Source organism: Podarcis raffonei, chromosome Z, assembly GCF_027172205.1.
Source record: "Podarcis raffonei isolate rPodRaf1 chromosome Z, rPodRaf1.pri, whole genome shotgun sequence".
NCBI classification, from domain to species: Eukaryota; Metazoa; Chordata; class Lepidosauria; order Squamata; family Lacertidae; genus Podarcis; species Podarcis raffonei.
The window spans coordinates 28,372,051-28,388,375 of NC_070621.1; the positions used below are offsets into that span (position 1 = coordinate 28,372,051).

General features: G+C 41.3%; 1 protein-coding gene across 8 annotated transcripts in view; it reads left to right on the top strand.

Moving 5' to 3' along the window:
• Positions 1 to 16,325, top strand: part of TENM1 (teneurin transmembrane protein 1) — a 408,277-nt gene that overhangs the window by 299,066 nt on the left and 92,886 nt on the right. For all 8 annotated transcript variants that reach the window (XM_053373197.1, XM_053373202.1, XM_053373199.1 and 5 more), the window contains 3 exons: positions 1,399 to 1,542; positions 9,284 to 9,533; positions 12,768 to 12,788. In XM_053373197.1, the coding sequence (XP_053229172.1) occupies positions 1,399 to 1,542; positions 9,284 to 9,533; positions 12,768 to 12,788 (415 nt within the window). The remainder of the gene's footprint in view (positions 1 to 1,398; positions 1,543 to 9,283; positions 9,534 to 12,767; positions 12,789 to 16,325) is intronic.

Consider the following 16,325-nt stretch of genomic DNA (forward strand, 5'->3'; position numbering starts at 1 on the left):
GATGTCTAAGTTGCTATCATAGCTCTTTAAATGTATAGTGTGAGTATCACCTAAGGAAAAGGAAGCTAACAGGTGTAATAGGACTGCCTGGTTCATGGCTGTTGCTTTTAGTTCACTGTCAACAGCAGAATAAACCTGTGCTTGAACTTTGTCTCAGTGTCAGTCTCTTATCCTCCATTCCTGCTGCAGCCAGGCATTCTCAAACAGAAGGAAGGGTCACCATTGCTTATATTTTTGAAGATTGGAGGTGCCAAAAGGCCTCTAGTCCAGGTAATCATGTCATCAAGACCCTCCTAAGGTCCTGTTTTTTACAAATAGCAGATGAGATGGAACTCTCCAGTATCTGGACTGCACTGCTTTCAACTGTAGGTCAGGGGGGCATGTGTATGTATGTATGTATGTATGTATTTTTATTTTTTTAAGTTCCAAAATGCTTAGAAAAAAAAGAATCGCCACACAGTATAGAGATTCAGTTATATATCAAAAATTATATTGACAAAAATACAAAAAGCAATTGAATACATAAAACCATAAGCAAAAGCAAAGATAAAACCAATAGCTCATTTAAAATAAATGTAATTATATAATGTGTCTGAATAGGGCTGCTGAAACAGAAAAGTTTATGTAGGCAGCTAAAACAATATAGTGAAGGTGCCAGCGTAATGTCAATAGGCAAGTAGTTCCAGAGCACAGGTAACACCATATTAAAGGAATGACTTTCAAAGGCAGGATGAACATTGCGTGGCACTTGTAAAAGTACAAGTTCCACAGATCAGAGTGACTGAATGTGCATGTGTGGGATGGGGCAATCCCTTAAGTAATATGGTTCCAAGCCAGCCAAGGCTTTGTATAACGGAATTCTCTACATAAAAAATAAATAAACCCTTGCACATGGAAAAGTAGATGGCAGGAAAAGGCCCTGTTCAGCTAGTAATCCAAATGCAAGACTGGTTGTTGGTGACATGGGAACATCCTGTTGTCTGAAGTGCAGCAGTCCCCACCGGCAGGCTTGGTCCAGGTTTGGGGGTGGGGACAGGGGTGGTTGGCAAAATGCATTTTGATGGAACCCCTGCTGAATGAGTGGGACTCCTTTGTCTTGCCTTGTGGTAGCATCAGGTGGCAGTAGTCCCAGGTAGCTCCAGGGGACTGCTTTGGAAGCTGCCATTTCACCATTCAGCTTCCAACATAGCCTCGCTCTGCGACATTATGGGAAATTAAAATAGCAGCTCCAAGACAATGGGAATGATGGGAATTGTAGGCCAACAACATCTGGAGGGCCACAGGTGCCCCATCCCTTAAACAGCGCAGGATTAATTACTGATGATTTAATCTTAACAATTACCATGGAAAATGGGAAGAAAACCAGTCTATAATGTATTGTTCTTTTTCTCTTTTCAGTGTCAGTGGGTTATGAGTATGAAACTTGTCCAAATCTGATTCTGTGGGAGAAAAGGACTGTAACGCTGCAAGGATTTGAGTTGGATGCTTCAAATCTTGGAGGCTGGTCCTTGGACAAACACCACATTTTGAATACACAAAGTGGTAAGTCAGTTGGCTATGAATTAAGCAGCATGGAAAGGTTATTCCACCTCCCCTCCCTTCAAAATAGAAAATTACTAATGGTAATAGCATTCCTAATTTCAGAGGGTATTATGTCTGGTCAGAAATGTCTGCTGAATCCTTCTTTGGTTTTCCAGCTCACCAGCAGAATCATAGATGTATAGAGTTGGAAGGGAACCAACTTTTCCAGCCCTTTGCATAATAGATGCTATTTAGTTCAGGCATTGACTACTGCATCACTGATAGATGGCCATCCAGACTCTGATTAAATACCTCCAGCAAAGGAGTGCACACCACTTCTTCCTGATACAGAGGGTTGCACTGTTGGACTGTTCTTAACATTCTTGTGTTCTTCTGGATACTGTTAAGGCTCTCACCGTCCTTCTAATACGCAGTACAACTAGGTAACATGTGGAATACCAACAGAGTAGCCCTATTTATCTGAATGTCTCATTGCTGGAAGTGACTAGCAGTTTGCTGAGCCAGAATGGAATGTTTCTGTAAGCAACTATTCCAAGGTCACAGCAGATGAAGTGAGGAAGACCTTTATAGGATAATAGAATATGTGCATCTACTATGGTCATAAATTGTTCCAAATAAAGCATCATTTTAATTACAGAGGTAATTAAGGAGGGGATTTTCCCTATTTTCTTGCAACATCACCCATTCCTACCCCCCTCTACTGATTTTATAGGCTACAGGGGAGCCATGCTTGAGATTCAGAATTGTCAGGAGATAAGGCTAGTGGATTTTATTAAGGGACTTCTCCTCACCTTCCTCCAATAATCTGAGCACCAGGAGGATGAAGCAAAACGTGTACTCTCAAACTTCATTAGCTGAAAGGTCAAAAAATAATGTACCACTTGATCTCAGCTAAACTCTCAAGAGCAGGTTCTCATCAGTTTGAGCCACTGAATATATATATATATATATATGGTGAGTGTTCAACCTTTAAAAAAACAAAAAAAAAATCTGCGGTTCACGCCACAATGTGACGTGTGGGGAATTGAAAGACATGCAGATTTGAGTGACTTTTCATTCATGAACTTTTTCAAAAGTTTGCAGCTATTAATTACACTAGATAATTTGTTCTGCTGGGATGCATTTGCTAGGGCAAGATGGTAAGAAATGTCATTCTGCACTGCAATGATTATAATAATAATAGCATCAGAAATACTATAACAGGGACACAAGCCTTTCCCTCCATCCCTATCCAAACACAGTTCTCTCAGCTTCTTAGCTGCATATTCCTGGCAGTTATGATCCCATAAATCCTTTCCCAACATTCCCTATGATGATTATCATTCATTTATTAATGCATCTCTGTCCACACACATGCAAACCACTTTTTACTAAAATCAAATTTAAATTCTGTTGATTCTCATGTGCAAGCGTTGGGTGGGTTCAGCTAGGTTTATTGAATTTATGTATCTTTTCCTGATAAAAATAAGTTTCCAAGTAATATACAGCCAAATAAAAAATGCAGCTACATAAACATGTTAAAAACAGACTTCACAGTGCAATCATATTATTGATTCTGCCCAATTCTGGGGAAAGCAAAAACATTTTTGCCCAGTGCAAAAACGATGACAGAGTTGGTGCCAGGCAGGCCTCCTTGGGAAGAACAATCCACAAGCACGAGGCTGCTACAAGGAAGACCTGTTCTCTCATCACCATCCTCTGGACCTGTCTTGAAGGTTGCACTCAAAGAAGGACCCTGAATGAGAAGCCCAGGGTCTCAGAACCAGGGTCTGAGCCACAAAAGGTTTTTTAAAAGTCAAAACCAGCACTTTGAATCATGCCGAGAAACAAATCAGGCCAGAATCAGTGGTCTATACTCACTCCTCGGAGTGAATTAACAATCTATCAGCTGCATTCTATACTAGCTGTAGCTTCTGAATCATCTTCAAACTCAGTCCAACGTAAATTAAATTGTAGTAGTTGGACCTGGAGGTTACCCAAGCATGTACAACTGAAGCTAGGCTATCCCTATCCTGTTGAGCTACCAGCCAAAGCTGGTATAAGGCCACTTAAAATACTTACATATAGTGGATGGAAAGGGAAATGAAGTAGGTTAAACAGACCCTGAACTGAATTGAGCAGCCTGTGAAACACCTCAGACAGAGGCAGACTGCTTTCCAAAGCACAGATTTGAGATCTGAAGTGAATCTTGTGGTTGGTGTGCATCTATAATAGCTGTTGTTATCTGCTTATTACAAGAAGCATTTGTATATATTTTTTAATTAAAAAATCCATCTAGGTCAGAATACAAATTCTACAAGACAAGTGAATTAGTAAGTTGGTTGTGTATTTATATTCACGACTGGGGGGGGGGGAGGGGACTCAAGGCAGCTTGCAGACCGTAGGTAGGAAATCACGGTTAGAAGTAGATCACAATTTATTGGCCAAATGCAAGGACAAAAATACAGTTTTGCAAAGTCATAAGATAATAGTTGAAGAAACCTTTTAAAGAACTGTGAGAAGCTAGTGAATCAGAAAATCTTACCATTCCAATAATCACATAGCTAACTTTTCTGTTAAGTGTTCTGGCAAGGCTAGCATATCTGTCAATATATTACAGGAAGGCTCCTCGCATCCCTATTGTTGGAGCAAGTTTGTAAAAGCTTAAATTTGGGCTGAGAAGTAAAATGAATACCCTCACGCAACAATGTGGATTTTCTGTGATGTTCTGTGTGCCCAACTCGGGCTAAGTCTCAGATCAAAAAGCAGCTTTTCAGCTAAGAAATTCAACGTGATCTGGCTGCAGAGGTTCAAAATTCTCCCTTTTGGTGGGCATGATAAAAGAATTAATACCATTTTAAGGATAATCTAGTGGATCTAAGGGTTTTCTGTGCAAAGCATTGTCCAGACAGGGCTTTAATACCAAACTACCAAGACAGAGAAGATCAGATCTCCCAAAACATCTATTTTTAGCAGAAAGCCGCTGCGTGGTGGGCACCAATATTTGATTGAAGCAGCAGTGCTGGGAGACAGGATGTTTAAACCTTTTCCCCAGCACTGTTTTCAGAATGTAAATCTCCTATTATCCCTGCTGGGGAGAAAAATACATGTTACTTTTATTGTCCCTGTATTTGGTTCCCTAGCAGGGCTAATATCAGCTTCAGGGTTGGGGGAGTGGGATTTTGATTGGGGGAACTAAATAGGGAGGGAAAGGTTCAAGGTTAAACACCACCCTTCCCTAGTCCTGCTGTTCTGACTAAAATCAGCTGCTTAATCCCCTTCCATTGTAAAATACAAAAATGGAGCTTCTGTGATACATTTGTCTTGTCTCATAGATCACATTCTGGGTTGCTGTGCTGGTCAATTAAGTTCCCTGGTTTATACGTAATGGGGGATCCTGATAATACTAGCCAGGGTCTCAACAGTGAAGTCAGCATGTGGCAGGAGTGGGGAGAGGAGGAACTAGAGGAGGAGCACGCATTCACGTCAGTGGAGGCTGGGCCATTATTATGAAAGATGCACTGCTGCACCTACCTCAGTCTGCTTTCTAGGGGCAACACATCCTATTTCACCACTTGAGGTGAAACAGGAAGTGCCACCCTGCCCTGACTCAGGCTTCAGCTACTGTTGGGCTTCTTTTTTTCTTCTTTTTTTTGCAAAGATTTTATTAGTTTTTACAATATCAATGACAAACAAAAACATAAAACAAACAAAACATAACAAACATAAATCATAACCTTATTGAAAATAACAGTTATTTACTTTGTAAAACGACTTCCTCGTTTCCCCTTAGTTGAATTTCATTGCATATACTTATAACGGTTTTCCAAATCCCACTTTTAATACCCTTTAAATTAAACATTAACATCTTTAAATCTTCTCCTTCTTGTATTAAACATATTATTTTATCAGTTAACATAGATACAACCCTAAGCCCTTTAAGTATCTGGACGCTATTTCCAGTTATTTTAGCTTAACAAATTTAACTAAATAATCATTAAATTTCTTCCATTCTTTGTGATGTTCCTCCTCCTTCTGGTCGCGGACTTTGTCTCATCCTTCTTATCTTCCATTCAGTTTCTTGATTTACTAACTGTGAATATTGAACCTGTAAGGCTTTAATTTCTTTTTGGATCTGCAAATTCTTTGGGTTTCCTCTAAGCTTCTTCTCTTTGTCTTTCAGTTGTTCCATAATTTTGTCTTTTGTCTCATTCTGTGACTTTCTCCTAATTGCGTTTTGTTGTATCAGAAACCCTTTCATTACCGCTTTGCTGGCCTCCCAAATCACCCTTATTTCCATTCCTTGAGTCATATTAAGTTCAAAACAATCCTTTAGGGTTTTTTGGGCCTTATTTACAATTGATGAATTTCTCAACAAATCGTCATTCATTCGCCATCTGAAGGAACCCTGAACAAACATTTTCAAGTCCATAGAAACTGCATTATGATCCTAGCAGGTTTTAGGGCAAATTTCCGTTTTTGCCACTTTAGGAACCAAGTCTCTGGATATCCATATAGAGTCTATATGTGAAAATACTTGGTTTGCATCTGAAAAAAAGTGAAGTCTCTTTCCATTGGGTTTCTAATTCTCCATATATCTGATAGATAAAATTTTTCAGTTAGATCAAAGAAAGTCTTCGGTAGTCTGCCAGAGTTCGTAACCTTTGATCTCTGAGTTCTGTCCATCAAGGTAGATGCAACTCCATTCAAATCCCCCATCAAGATAATTTTATTACTGTTGGGCTTCTTGCCTTCTACCCTACCAGTCTCAGTGAGCACCAACTACCCTGGATTCACAGCTTCAGAAAGAAAACTGTAATGATTGCCTGAACTGGACTATTATCTCCAAGGCAGACACCAGACATTTTGCTGCCTGAGATGGATCAGCAGGTGGCGCCCCTTCCCGTGCAGTTGAGCAAAATAATAACCATGGCCTGCAAAACTTATTTTGGCACCTGAGGCAGAAAATTTCCCAAGTACCTTGACCCCTTTCCTGTCAGTAAAACTGCAATAATAGTAAAATAAATAACACTTTGTTGCCATATCGTGGCACCCACACTCAACTGCCTGAGACAAACACCTTGCCCTTCCCAATGATAGGGCCGGCCCAAATTTTATTCATGGAAAGAGTTAGCTGAGTCCTTTAGAAATGGGAGGTATCAGTGTTTTTTTCTATAAAAAAAAAGTTTAAGGATACTCTCATTTTGACTCAAGAAAATCACCATTTTATAGTTCAGATTGGGGAAAATAAATACAGTAAATGGACAAAAGTACAAAGATTCACAAAATGTTTAGGGGTATGCGTACCCCTGCGTCCCTCCAGAAAAAAGCACTGGAAAGCCTACTTTTTGAGCTGGAATTCAGATTTCACAGATAAGGTGGCAAGGGCTGGGAATTTTTCAACTATAATTTTTAATATAATGAGATTTTTTGCATTTTCTGATGGTGTTGGATCACATGCGCACCCACCCACCTCTTCATTACCTGCCTGAGACCTTTGAGATGGGTTAGGCTATGAATCTTAATGGAACAAGTATAATCCTTTCTAATTTGTCATTTTTTGAATTTACAGATACAGTAAAACTCTGGCTTCATCCTAGGGAACCTGTTTAGTGAAAGCATTGACTATTATTTGAGCATGTCAAAAATAACTATTTTGATTTGTGCTTTAAAGCACAAAGGTGTTTGGGGGGTTATTGTACCTTGCTTGTCTTTATGACACACTATTAAACCAAAGCTCCTTTCTCTTATTGTTAGCCATAAACAAAATATTTGCACGTAGACATTATTTCAAGAGAAGCAGGGTCTCTGGGGTCCTAATTATATATTGTTACTTGTGGGAGAAAGATGAAGGATTGCCTTTACATATTTAGCCATAGACAGAGGCCAACTGCTCCTGTCATTTCAATGGATTTTAACTGCCAAGGGAGAAGGCGTTTGTGTGCATTAAGAATCCTGGCACATTGCCAATTTGCTCTTCCAAATGCACCCAAAATTCCAAAGAGAAATAAAGCAAGCTTGTCCCTTGTTGTTCATAAAATATTGCTCCTTCCTTCCTTCCTTCCTTCCTTCCTTTCTTTCTTTCTTGAAATCTCTGGATTCAAGTTTAAGAACTACACCTAGTTATCTTCAAGAGAAATCTGGGGGAGGTTTTTGTGTCTTGTTTTTCATTTATTTTCATATATATTTATAAACTGATAAAACAACATCCAGAATGTGGAGTTGAACATCCTATAGAACTCCTGTGTGCTTTACAAAGAATTTTAGAAGCTCTTCTCACCATTTTCAGTTAAGGCTCTTCATTTATTTGTAGTATCCTCCTTGTTCTCAAATCTCCCATGGATCAGAGCAGTCAATTTATGAGTACTCTCAGAGACCCCCAAACCTCATATTTCCTTCAAAGAGGTCCTGGCGAGCCCTTGGTTTCTAATATAGGAGGGTTAAGACATCATGGGTTTGCAGGGGAAATTTCCTTCTCCATTTCCTCCTCCCTCAAGACCTGTTCATGTGAGGAGTTTACTTTCCTAGCTTGCTTCTGGTTAGTGTTCTTAGAGATGTTAGCCAAAATGAGGAGGTATTATTATTATTATTATTATTATTATTATTATTATTATTATTAAGCTGCCCTTCACCCTAATGTCCTAGGGTGGGTAACAGCATAAAACACAATATTAAAAACAGATTAAAGCACAATCATAAAAAGCAGGTCGGTCCTTAAAAATAAACATGTCAAAAGCCAGAAAACAGAAGTGTGTCTTCAGCATTCTCTGGAAGTTGTGTAATGAAGGTGCAAGACACACCTCTGGGGGCTGCCACTGCCCCTTCCCCCAAAAATGCTCTAAGGGACGAGGAAGTACCAAGAGGGTCCCCTCCACCAATCTCAGCACCCAAGAGGTTCTATAGGAAAGGAGGCAGTCAGTTCAATATTTGAGCACCCTCTCTTTAACTGCAAAAAAGGTTCCCCAGACCAATAGAGAACAACCAATAATAAAATGGTCCTTGTCCTCAGAATTTGAAAGAAAAAACACAGAATGAAAGGGAATGGGGGGAAGGAAGAAAGGAAACTTTGGCACTGGCTATTAGTTACAAAAATCATTTCTTAGTTTTAAAAAATCTGGCAGGGAGAGTGGAAGCAGGCTCCTTAGAGCTGCCGCTTCTCTGGTTGACTGATGAGGCTAGATTGGTCTCTTCCTTGGAATGATGTTATTCTATGAGGGACACATTGCTCATCCTTGAAAAAACAAAATTAATACACTCCTTCTGAAATCCATCACAGTATCTTTTCACATTATTTATCAAGCTCAACAAGCACTAAAATAAGCGGGTTGTTTCTTATCCTTTTGATTCAGGGCCACTTGTACCTTCTAGAGACCTTTAGAACATTTTTCAGAAGTAGTATCTAAGGGTGAAAATAAACATATATGTGGCCTTACATTGTTTAATTACATCATGGTGCAGTTCTTAAGAAGGCATGATTCATGTTGTTGTAAAGGTTATTATAATGAGATGGAGAAATGTGAAGCACAGCTATTCAAAGTTTAAAGAATTTTGAGCATCAAGATCATTAGGATCTCCCAAGATTTTGCATGTGTCTCATTTTAGAAATATTTACCAGTGAAAGCTATTTTAACAAATTTTATAGGTAGGATCATATTAATATACTGCAAATAAAAAGCTTACATTGTGTTCAATGTGAACAGAACTGGACAAAATACTATGTGCAATGGCATGTGCTTATTATATGCTTGTGTTTTTAAACCAGGTATTGTCCATAAAGGAAATGGAGAGAATATATTCATCTCCCAGCAGCCCCCAGTAATCTCAACTGTCATGGGCAATGGGCACCAGAGGAGTGTTTCCTGTGCCAACTGCAATGGCCCATCTCACAGCAGTAAACTCTTTGCACCTGTCGCCTTGGCCTCTGGTACTGATGGCAGCATATACATTGGAGACTTCAATTTTGTTCGGCGGCTCCTTCCTTCAGGAAACTCTATTAGCATCCTTGAACTAAGGTAGGAAACTTCGGAGTGCTTAAAAAGAATTAATTCATATTGGAAAGCAAAGTTATAGAGAAACCACCACCACCACTCCAAAAAATGTGCTAGACTAATATCAATCAGCGGCAGACAGTGTGATGGGCAGAGGTGCATAGCTGACCTAGCTGGTGAGTTGCTGCCGGGTAGAATGAGGTTGTTGGGGGGGAGGGGATGTGGTACAGATGAAATGGGTTGACTGCTGGTGCGTTTGCACCACACTGACCTCTCCACAGCCTCTCCCCCTCCAAGTAAGCGGCAGCAACTCACCAGCTAGGAGGTCAGGTAAGTGCCTCTGACCCACCACACTGTCCACTACTGCTAGTAATATGTACAATATTTGCTTCATGGGTGCCACTAAGGAATAGATGGGGTTTGCTTTGCCCCTCCTGTTTTTCAGATCACACATACTGTTAGATGTTAGCAGCTCCCGCATTTATGAGACGGTGACATTGCTTAGTGTGCATGCTGTGTATGCAGGTAGCGCTGAGCACTTCCCCTTTCCCTACATGCCCTGAAAGTGCTGAAGCCTTTTTGTTTGAATGTTCAATATTAACACTTCAAAAAGCCTCATGGAGAAATAAAACATAAGTGGATGATAAAATGGAAATAACGTAGGAAGGTATGAGAATGTATTTTGGTGTGTGTGTGTGTGTGTGTGTGTTCCCTTACAGGGAGTGGTTGGGTTCTAATTTCTCAACAAACAGGAATTTCAAGGGAAATGACATGGGTCACCTTAGAAAAGTAGGGTGGGTAGGAGGGACAGATAACGGTAAATGTACATTTTGCAAAGAAATAAAAAGGGACTTTATACATATATGGTGGAAGCCCAGAGTTTTTTTTTTTTGTTTTTTTTTTTGGAATTCAGTAATATCACTCACAAATGAAATAAATGATTTGCGACTGTTTAAACAGTGTGAATCATTGATCAATGTGGATAATTCAGCGACGCCAAGAAATCATAGTATTCAAATGCTGCATAATTTAACACTAGTGAGAATCATGCTCTCAAAAACATGGAAAAGTAGCCAGAAGGCAAGGAAGAGAGAATGCGTTGCAAGCTTATAGGAACAGATGGCAAATTGTGAAACTGACAATAATGTTTTAAAAATATAGAAATTACAAAGAAAAGAGTGGGAAGCTGGAGACCAGTAATGCAATATATTAAAAGATAACTTGGGAATGAAGAAATGGGGATAGACTGTCATGTAACGTTAGCACAGCTTTCTCTTACAATGTAAATGTATCTGTTGGCAGAGTCAATATACTTCTGAACACCAGGTATTTGAAACCACAGGAGGGAGAGTGCTCTGCTCCTGTTCAGGCTTCCCAAAGGCGTCTCGTTGGCTCCTGTGAAAACAGAATGCTGGGCTAGATGGGCCATTGGCCTGATCCAGCAGGCTCTTCTTATGTTCTTATAGTAATTTTTGTTCCATTCAGGAACTTAATGTATGTGTGTAAAATGAGTGTAATAAATAAATCATATATTTAAAGAAAGGAAGGGACGCAGGTGGTGCTGTGGGTTAAACCACAGATCCTAGGACTTGCCTATCAGAAGGTCGGAGGTTCGAATCCCTGTGACGGGGTGAGCTGCCGTTGCTCGGTCCCTGCTCCTGCCAACCTAGCAGTTCAAAAGCACGTCAAAGTGCAAGTAGATAAATAGGTACCGCTCCAGCGGGAAGGTAAATGGTGTTTCCGTGCACTGCTCTGGTTCGCCAGAAGTGGCTTAGTCATGCTGGCCACATGACCCGGAAGCTGTACGCCGGCTCCCTCGGTCAATAACGCGAGATGAGCACCGCAACCCCAGAGTGAGTCACGACTGGACCCAATGGTCAGGGGTCCCTTTACCTTTGTATTTAAAGAAAAGAAAAAGGCACATGGAATACCCATAGTTCATTCCTTCCACATTTTACATTTCTGAATAGCTCCAAAAAGGCTATTGCAGCCCAACCTTAGATGCCACAAACTCAAACCATCAGTTCTTTCTCAGTTCAAACTTCAAAACTCCTTTTCCACCCACCACAGATCCTACCTTGTAGGTTAAATGCCCATTCGGGGGGGGGGGAGTTTGAATCATTAGCTCCCACTCAGGAAACATAACCCTATAATCCCTGACTATTAGAGAGCAATCAGTTTAGCAAAGTATAGTTGCCCAATTGCTGTAATAATGCATTCTAATTTATCTGCCGAGAAAACATAATAGGATAGTTCAGGAAAGCGTGCTGAGAATTGGACCCAAGTCCCTGAATTAGCAATCATCATCATCATCCATCAAAAGCTATACTAAAGGCTACCCCAGACTATACCATAGGCAAACGCTTGCACCTGTGTTACAATGTTATGTTACCATGTTGCATCAGATATGGGCTTGTCTGCCCTTTGCTTTTCCTGCAACTAGAAGCAGAGCAAACGTCAGTCCATGTAAAACTCAATTTATGTTCATTCTGATTCAGTGGTAAGGATCAGGTTTTCCTGGAGGAAAGCAATGGGGCAACCTGAAGTGTGGACATGCCCTAAGTTTTAAAATAATTCCCACGAAGCTACTAACATGAGTTTGACCAAACTGCGGGAGGCAGTGGAAGATAGGAGTGCCTGGCGTGCTCTGGTCCATGCGGTCATGAAGAGTCGGACATGACTAAATGACTAAACAACAACCTTTCTTAGGGCCACATGCCTGTGATGGGCAGGGCCAGAAGCAAAACTGGGTGGAACAACAAATGTAAATTTTACCTTTTGTATAGTAGTCTGGTTTTAAAACAAACATTCACAAGCCCTTCTCTGCTATCCAGAATGGGGCATTATTCGAATTCCAGGACATGCTGCAGCCAGATGAAAACACTCAGGCTTTGAAGCAGGACTAGTGAGGAAAGAGGATGTGATCTGGAGCCAGTTTTGAGGAGCAAACAGAGGACCACATTTGGCCCCTCAGGCCTGAGACTCACCCCCCACCCCAAATCTACACCCTCATAAAACAGCATCCTTTACTTCCTCCCCTCCATCTCCCACTGCCCAAACACATATTGTCTCATCATGTCATATATGTCATATGGCTTCTATGGTCTGTATGGTAGTTAGCATACAACTTGATCTAAATAAACATTAATCAGCACCTTTTGCTACTTACTAAAAATTTGTTTACTTTTCTAATCCACACTAATAATTTCTGTTCTATTTTCTTTTTTGTGTGGTACCCCCACGAATATGCCGTTGAAGGAACAGAGACACAAGACACAGGTAAGAAAACTGGAGAGGAGCGATAGGGTCTTTGATAGGAATTTGGTTTCCAGGTTCTGAATTAACACATAGCTCTTTGTATGTGGTTAGCTTTGTACAGAATATTTATAGAAACGTTGCAAGTTTAGTATCCGGGCATTCCCCTTCATAATGGTTCCAGTTCAGGGGCTTATATGGCCAAAAGATAGGATATAAATAAATGCATGAAAAATACAGCTTTTAATGGGGCACCCCTGATACACAAGACTTTACCCGAACACTTTCTCCACATGAGTGATCTACACTATAATAATGCCTAAATGTTACAGCAGAAGTGGAGAAGCCTTTTAGGCTGACAGCCACATTTTCTTGGGGGTAGACTTGTGGAAGCCGCATGCCAGTAGTGGTCAGAGCTGGAGGCAAGAAGTAGGCAGGGCAATGGAATATGATTATCACACAAAAGCCAGTTCTCTATACACACACACACACATCGCTCTATCCCGACAAGCAAGAGGCATTACTCCAATTCAAGAAGACATTCCAGCCAGGCATTAGCACTCAATAAGGCTTTGGGCTTGGCCCATGAGAGATGTGGCCTGGGGCTTAAGGCCATAGCATGTGGGGTCCTGAGGAAGGACACTGCCTGTTAATAATAGCTAAATGTACATTATGTGTTATCTACATGGACAATAATAGGTACACGGGTGGCGCTGTGGGTAAAAACCTCAGTGCCTAGGACTTGCCGATCGCATGGTCACGCTGGCCATGTGACCCGGAAGTGTCTTCGGACAGCGCTGGCTCCCGGCCTCTTAAGCGAGATGAGCACGCAACCCCAGAGTCGGACACGACTGGCCCGTATGGGCAGGGGTACCTTTACCTTTAACTTTACATGGACAATAGCTGGACAAATGATCCTTGTGTTGAATTTTTGACATGTCCTGAGGTCTTCCTTTCTTAAGTGATCCAGACATCAGGAGTACTTGAGGCAACTTTATCAAAGAAAGGGGAAGGTGTTTATATTCCTGTATACATTTTATGCAGCACATGGTAGGAAATAGAGGAACGTGCATGTGTAGGCTACTAGCAGAAGCACCGCCTTGGACCAAACATTGTGTGGGACCAGTGGTGCAGCGCAGGTTTCGGGAGGTGGCCTGGCCCAGCTCTGTGCAGCATCAAAGGCAGGCTTCTTCTGAGCGTGAGAAAGGAAGCTCTTCTCAAGGAAGCTAAACATTCCAGAGTTTGGAAACTGGCCAGACACTTTTTATTTCAGAAGGCAATTGGGGAGGAATGGCATTTTCAATTGTTGTACCAGTTTGGCTGCAGATAAATTTCAACACATAAGTATCTACCTGCCTGTGTATAGAGGCTGCATGCTATTACAGCAGCTGTGCAACTGGGTGCCTCAGTTGCATGGATCCCCTCCCCCCCCAAATACCAGCAGCTGCTTGCAAATTAAAAATTTTCAACATGTGGTTGTTGCAGGAAGAAGATGCAAAAGTGGAGGTAACGCTAAAAACATGGCCCCACTCTGCTGCCACCACAGATATAAACTACATATGAAAAAATGTGAAAAGGTCTCTATATAGTTCACCATGTGAAGATATGTTCTCAAAGCTTCTCAGCCTTGAAAGTTTGTGGTATGGAAAGAAAATCTGTTTCACCGCAGTCCTATGACTACTCAGAAGTAAGCTCCACTGAGTTCAATGAAACTTGCTCCCAAGTGTGTTTAGGACAGCAGTCACACTTACTTGGGGGTAAGCTCCATCAAGTGTGACTTACTCCTGCCAACCTAGCAGTTCAAAAGCATACAAGCATGAGTAGATAAATAGGTACCACTGTGGCGGGAAGGTAAACAGCGTTTCCATGCACACTGACACTCGTCACATTGTCCCATTATTGCCAGAAGTGATTTAGTCATGCTGGCCACATGACCCGGAAAGCTGTCTGTGGACAAACACCAGGTCCCTCAGCCTGAAGCGAGATGAGCTCCTCACCCAATAGTCTAGTTGTCCTTTACCTTTTACATGTACCTACTTCTGGGTAGACATGCATAGGATTGTAGGAAGGTGCCCAGAGGATCATGGCTACCCCTCTAATTTGTTAGTAAGATTACAGCTTTGTTTTTGAAAAAGATAATAATCTAAAGGGTTACTATTGCCTTATTTTTGTTTGTGGTTTAAGTGCGTATTTTTAATTGAACCTCATTCTAGAGGCTTAAGTAAATGATGAGGCAAGGTAGAAATTTAATAGACAAGTAAATACTCTTTTGTATCAAATTATCTTTGTTGCCTTTTGCAACCAAGGCTTAACATTAAAAGGTCCTGCATGCATACAATTTGCTATAATAATATTTTCCATTTGCTTTTTTGTTTTTCAAAAGTGCATTAAGCCTTAAATTGAAAGGGGGAGGGTACATTTTTTCCCTTATGCTATTTGTTAACAAAATGTTTAATTCTCTTCTGCAACAGAATTTCCAAAGTGTGGTCATTATTTTTAAAAATTGCTTCTGTCCAATTCACAGTTAAATTGCTTGTCAAATTGCTGCCCCCAAAAGTGATGCTGTGTATAAGCAATAATTACCGTACTTATTTGCCAAACTGCATTGCGTGTTCAGACCCAGAAACCTCCCCCCTAAATAAATTCACACTTGACTCAAATTTTGGTTTTGGTTTTCGGCAGAATTTAGGCCACAACTTTATTGATTACAGAAAGTGAGTAGCTCCCTGCCATGCAGGTAGTGCTGACCCAGGATTCCAGCATAGGTCAGCCAAGGGTGAACACCTGGATAAGCGGAAAGCCGGGAACAGGCTACCTCCGCCACCCAAATGTCCCCCTGGACTCAGGCACGGGCATAACCTCCTCTTGGGTTGACCAAACCATTGAGTCCCTGGATTCCTTTAACAGAATACCCTTCACATAGGGATGGCAAGAGCTTTCTCCCATCCCTATCACCTGAACCAGAGCCTATCCGCAACCTTACAAATTGTGACAATTTGCTACGCAGCAGGCGAAACCCAAATGGCAACAGCCAATCAGCCAAGTGGAGAAAATTCCTGCCTTGCCCCTGTCCCAATGACAGACGACACACGACGGCATAGCAAGTGCAACACTCTAAAAGTAGGGAGAGGTTGGCGGGTGTTCCGAATGCACGCACTGAAAGAGGAAGCTCTGGGTCACGTGCATGGGTATAAATAGGTCCCTCGAACCGTTTGGACTGTGTCCCATTGGCCAGATTACACCCAGCTACGAGGGACCTACCAATCGGATGTTGTGGCTGACCAATCGTACCCACCCACAACACAGGGTGTCAGTTTCCAGGTCTCACCGCAATATGTGGCCTCTTTAAGGGAGGACCCGATTTGTCACAACTGGCTTAAATAAAGAGATGCATGGGGAACTGGAGATAACCTCTCTGAGGTAATTATGAGGGAAAGCTATTAAAAAATGCTATATGCATAGTGTTACTGTAGCTTCTGAATTCATACCTAAATTAGAAGGCTACATATGTATTTTGGAGTCTGGTAAATTCTGCCCTCACTCCTGCCCCGTCCAGGTAAG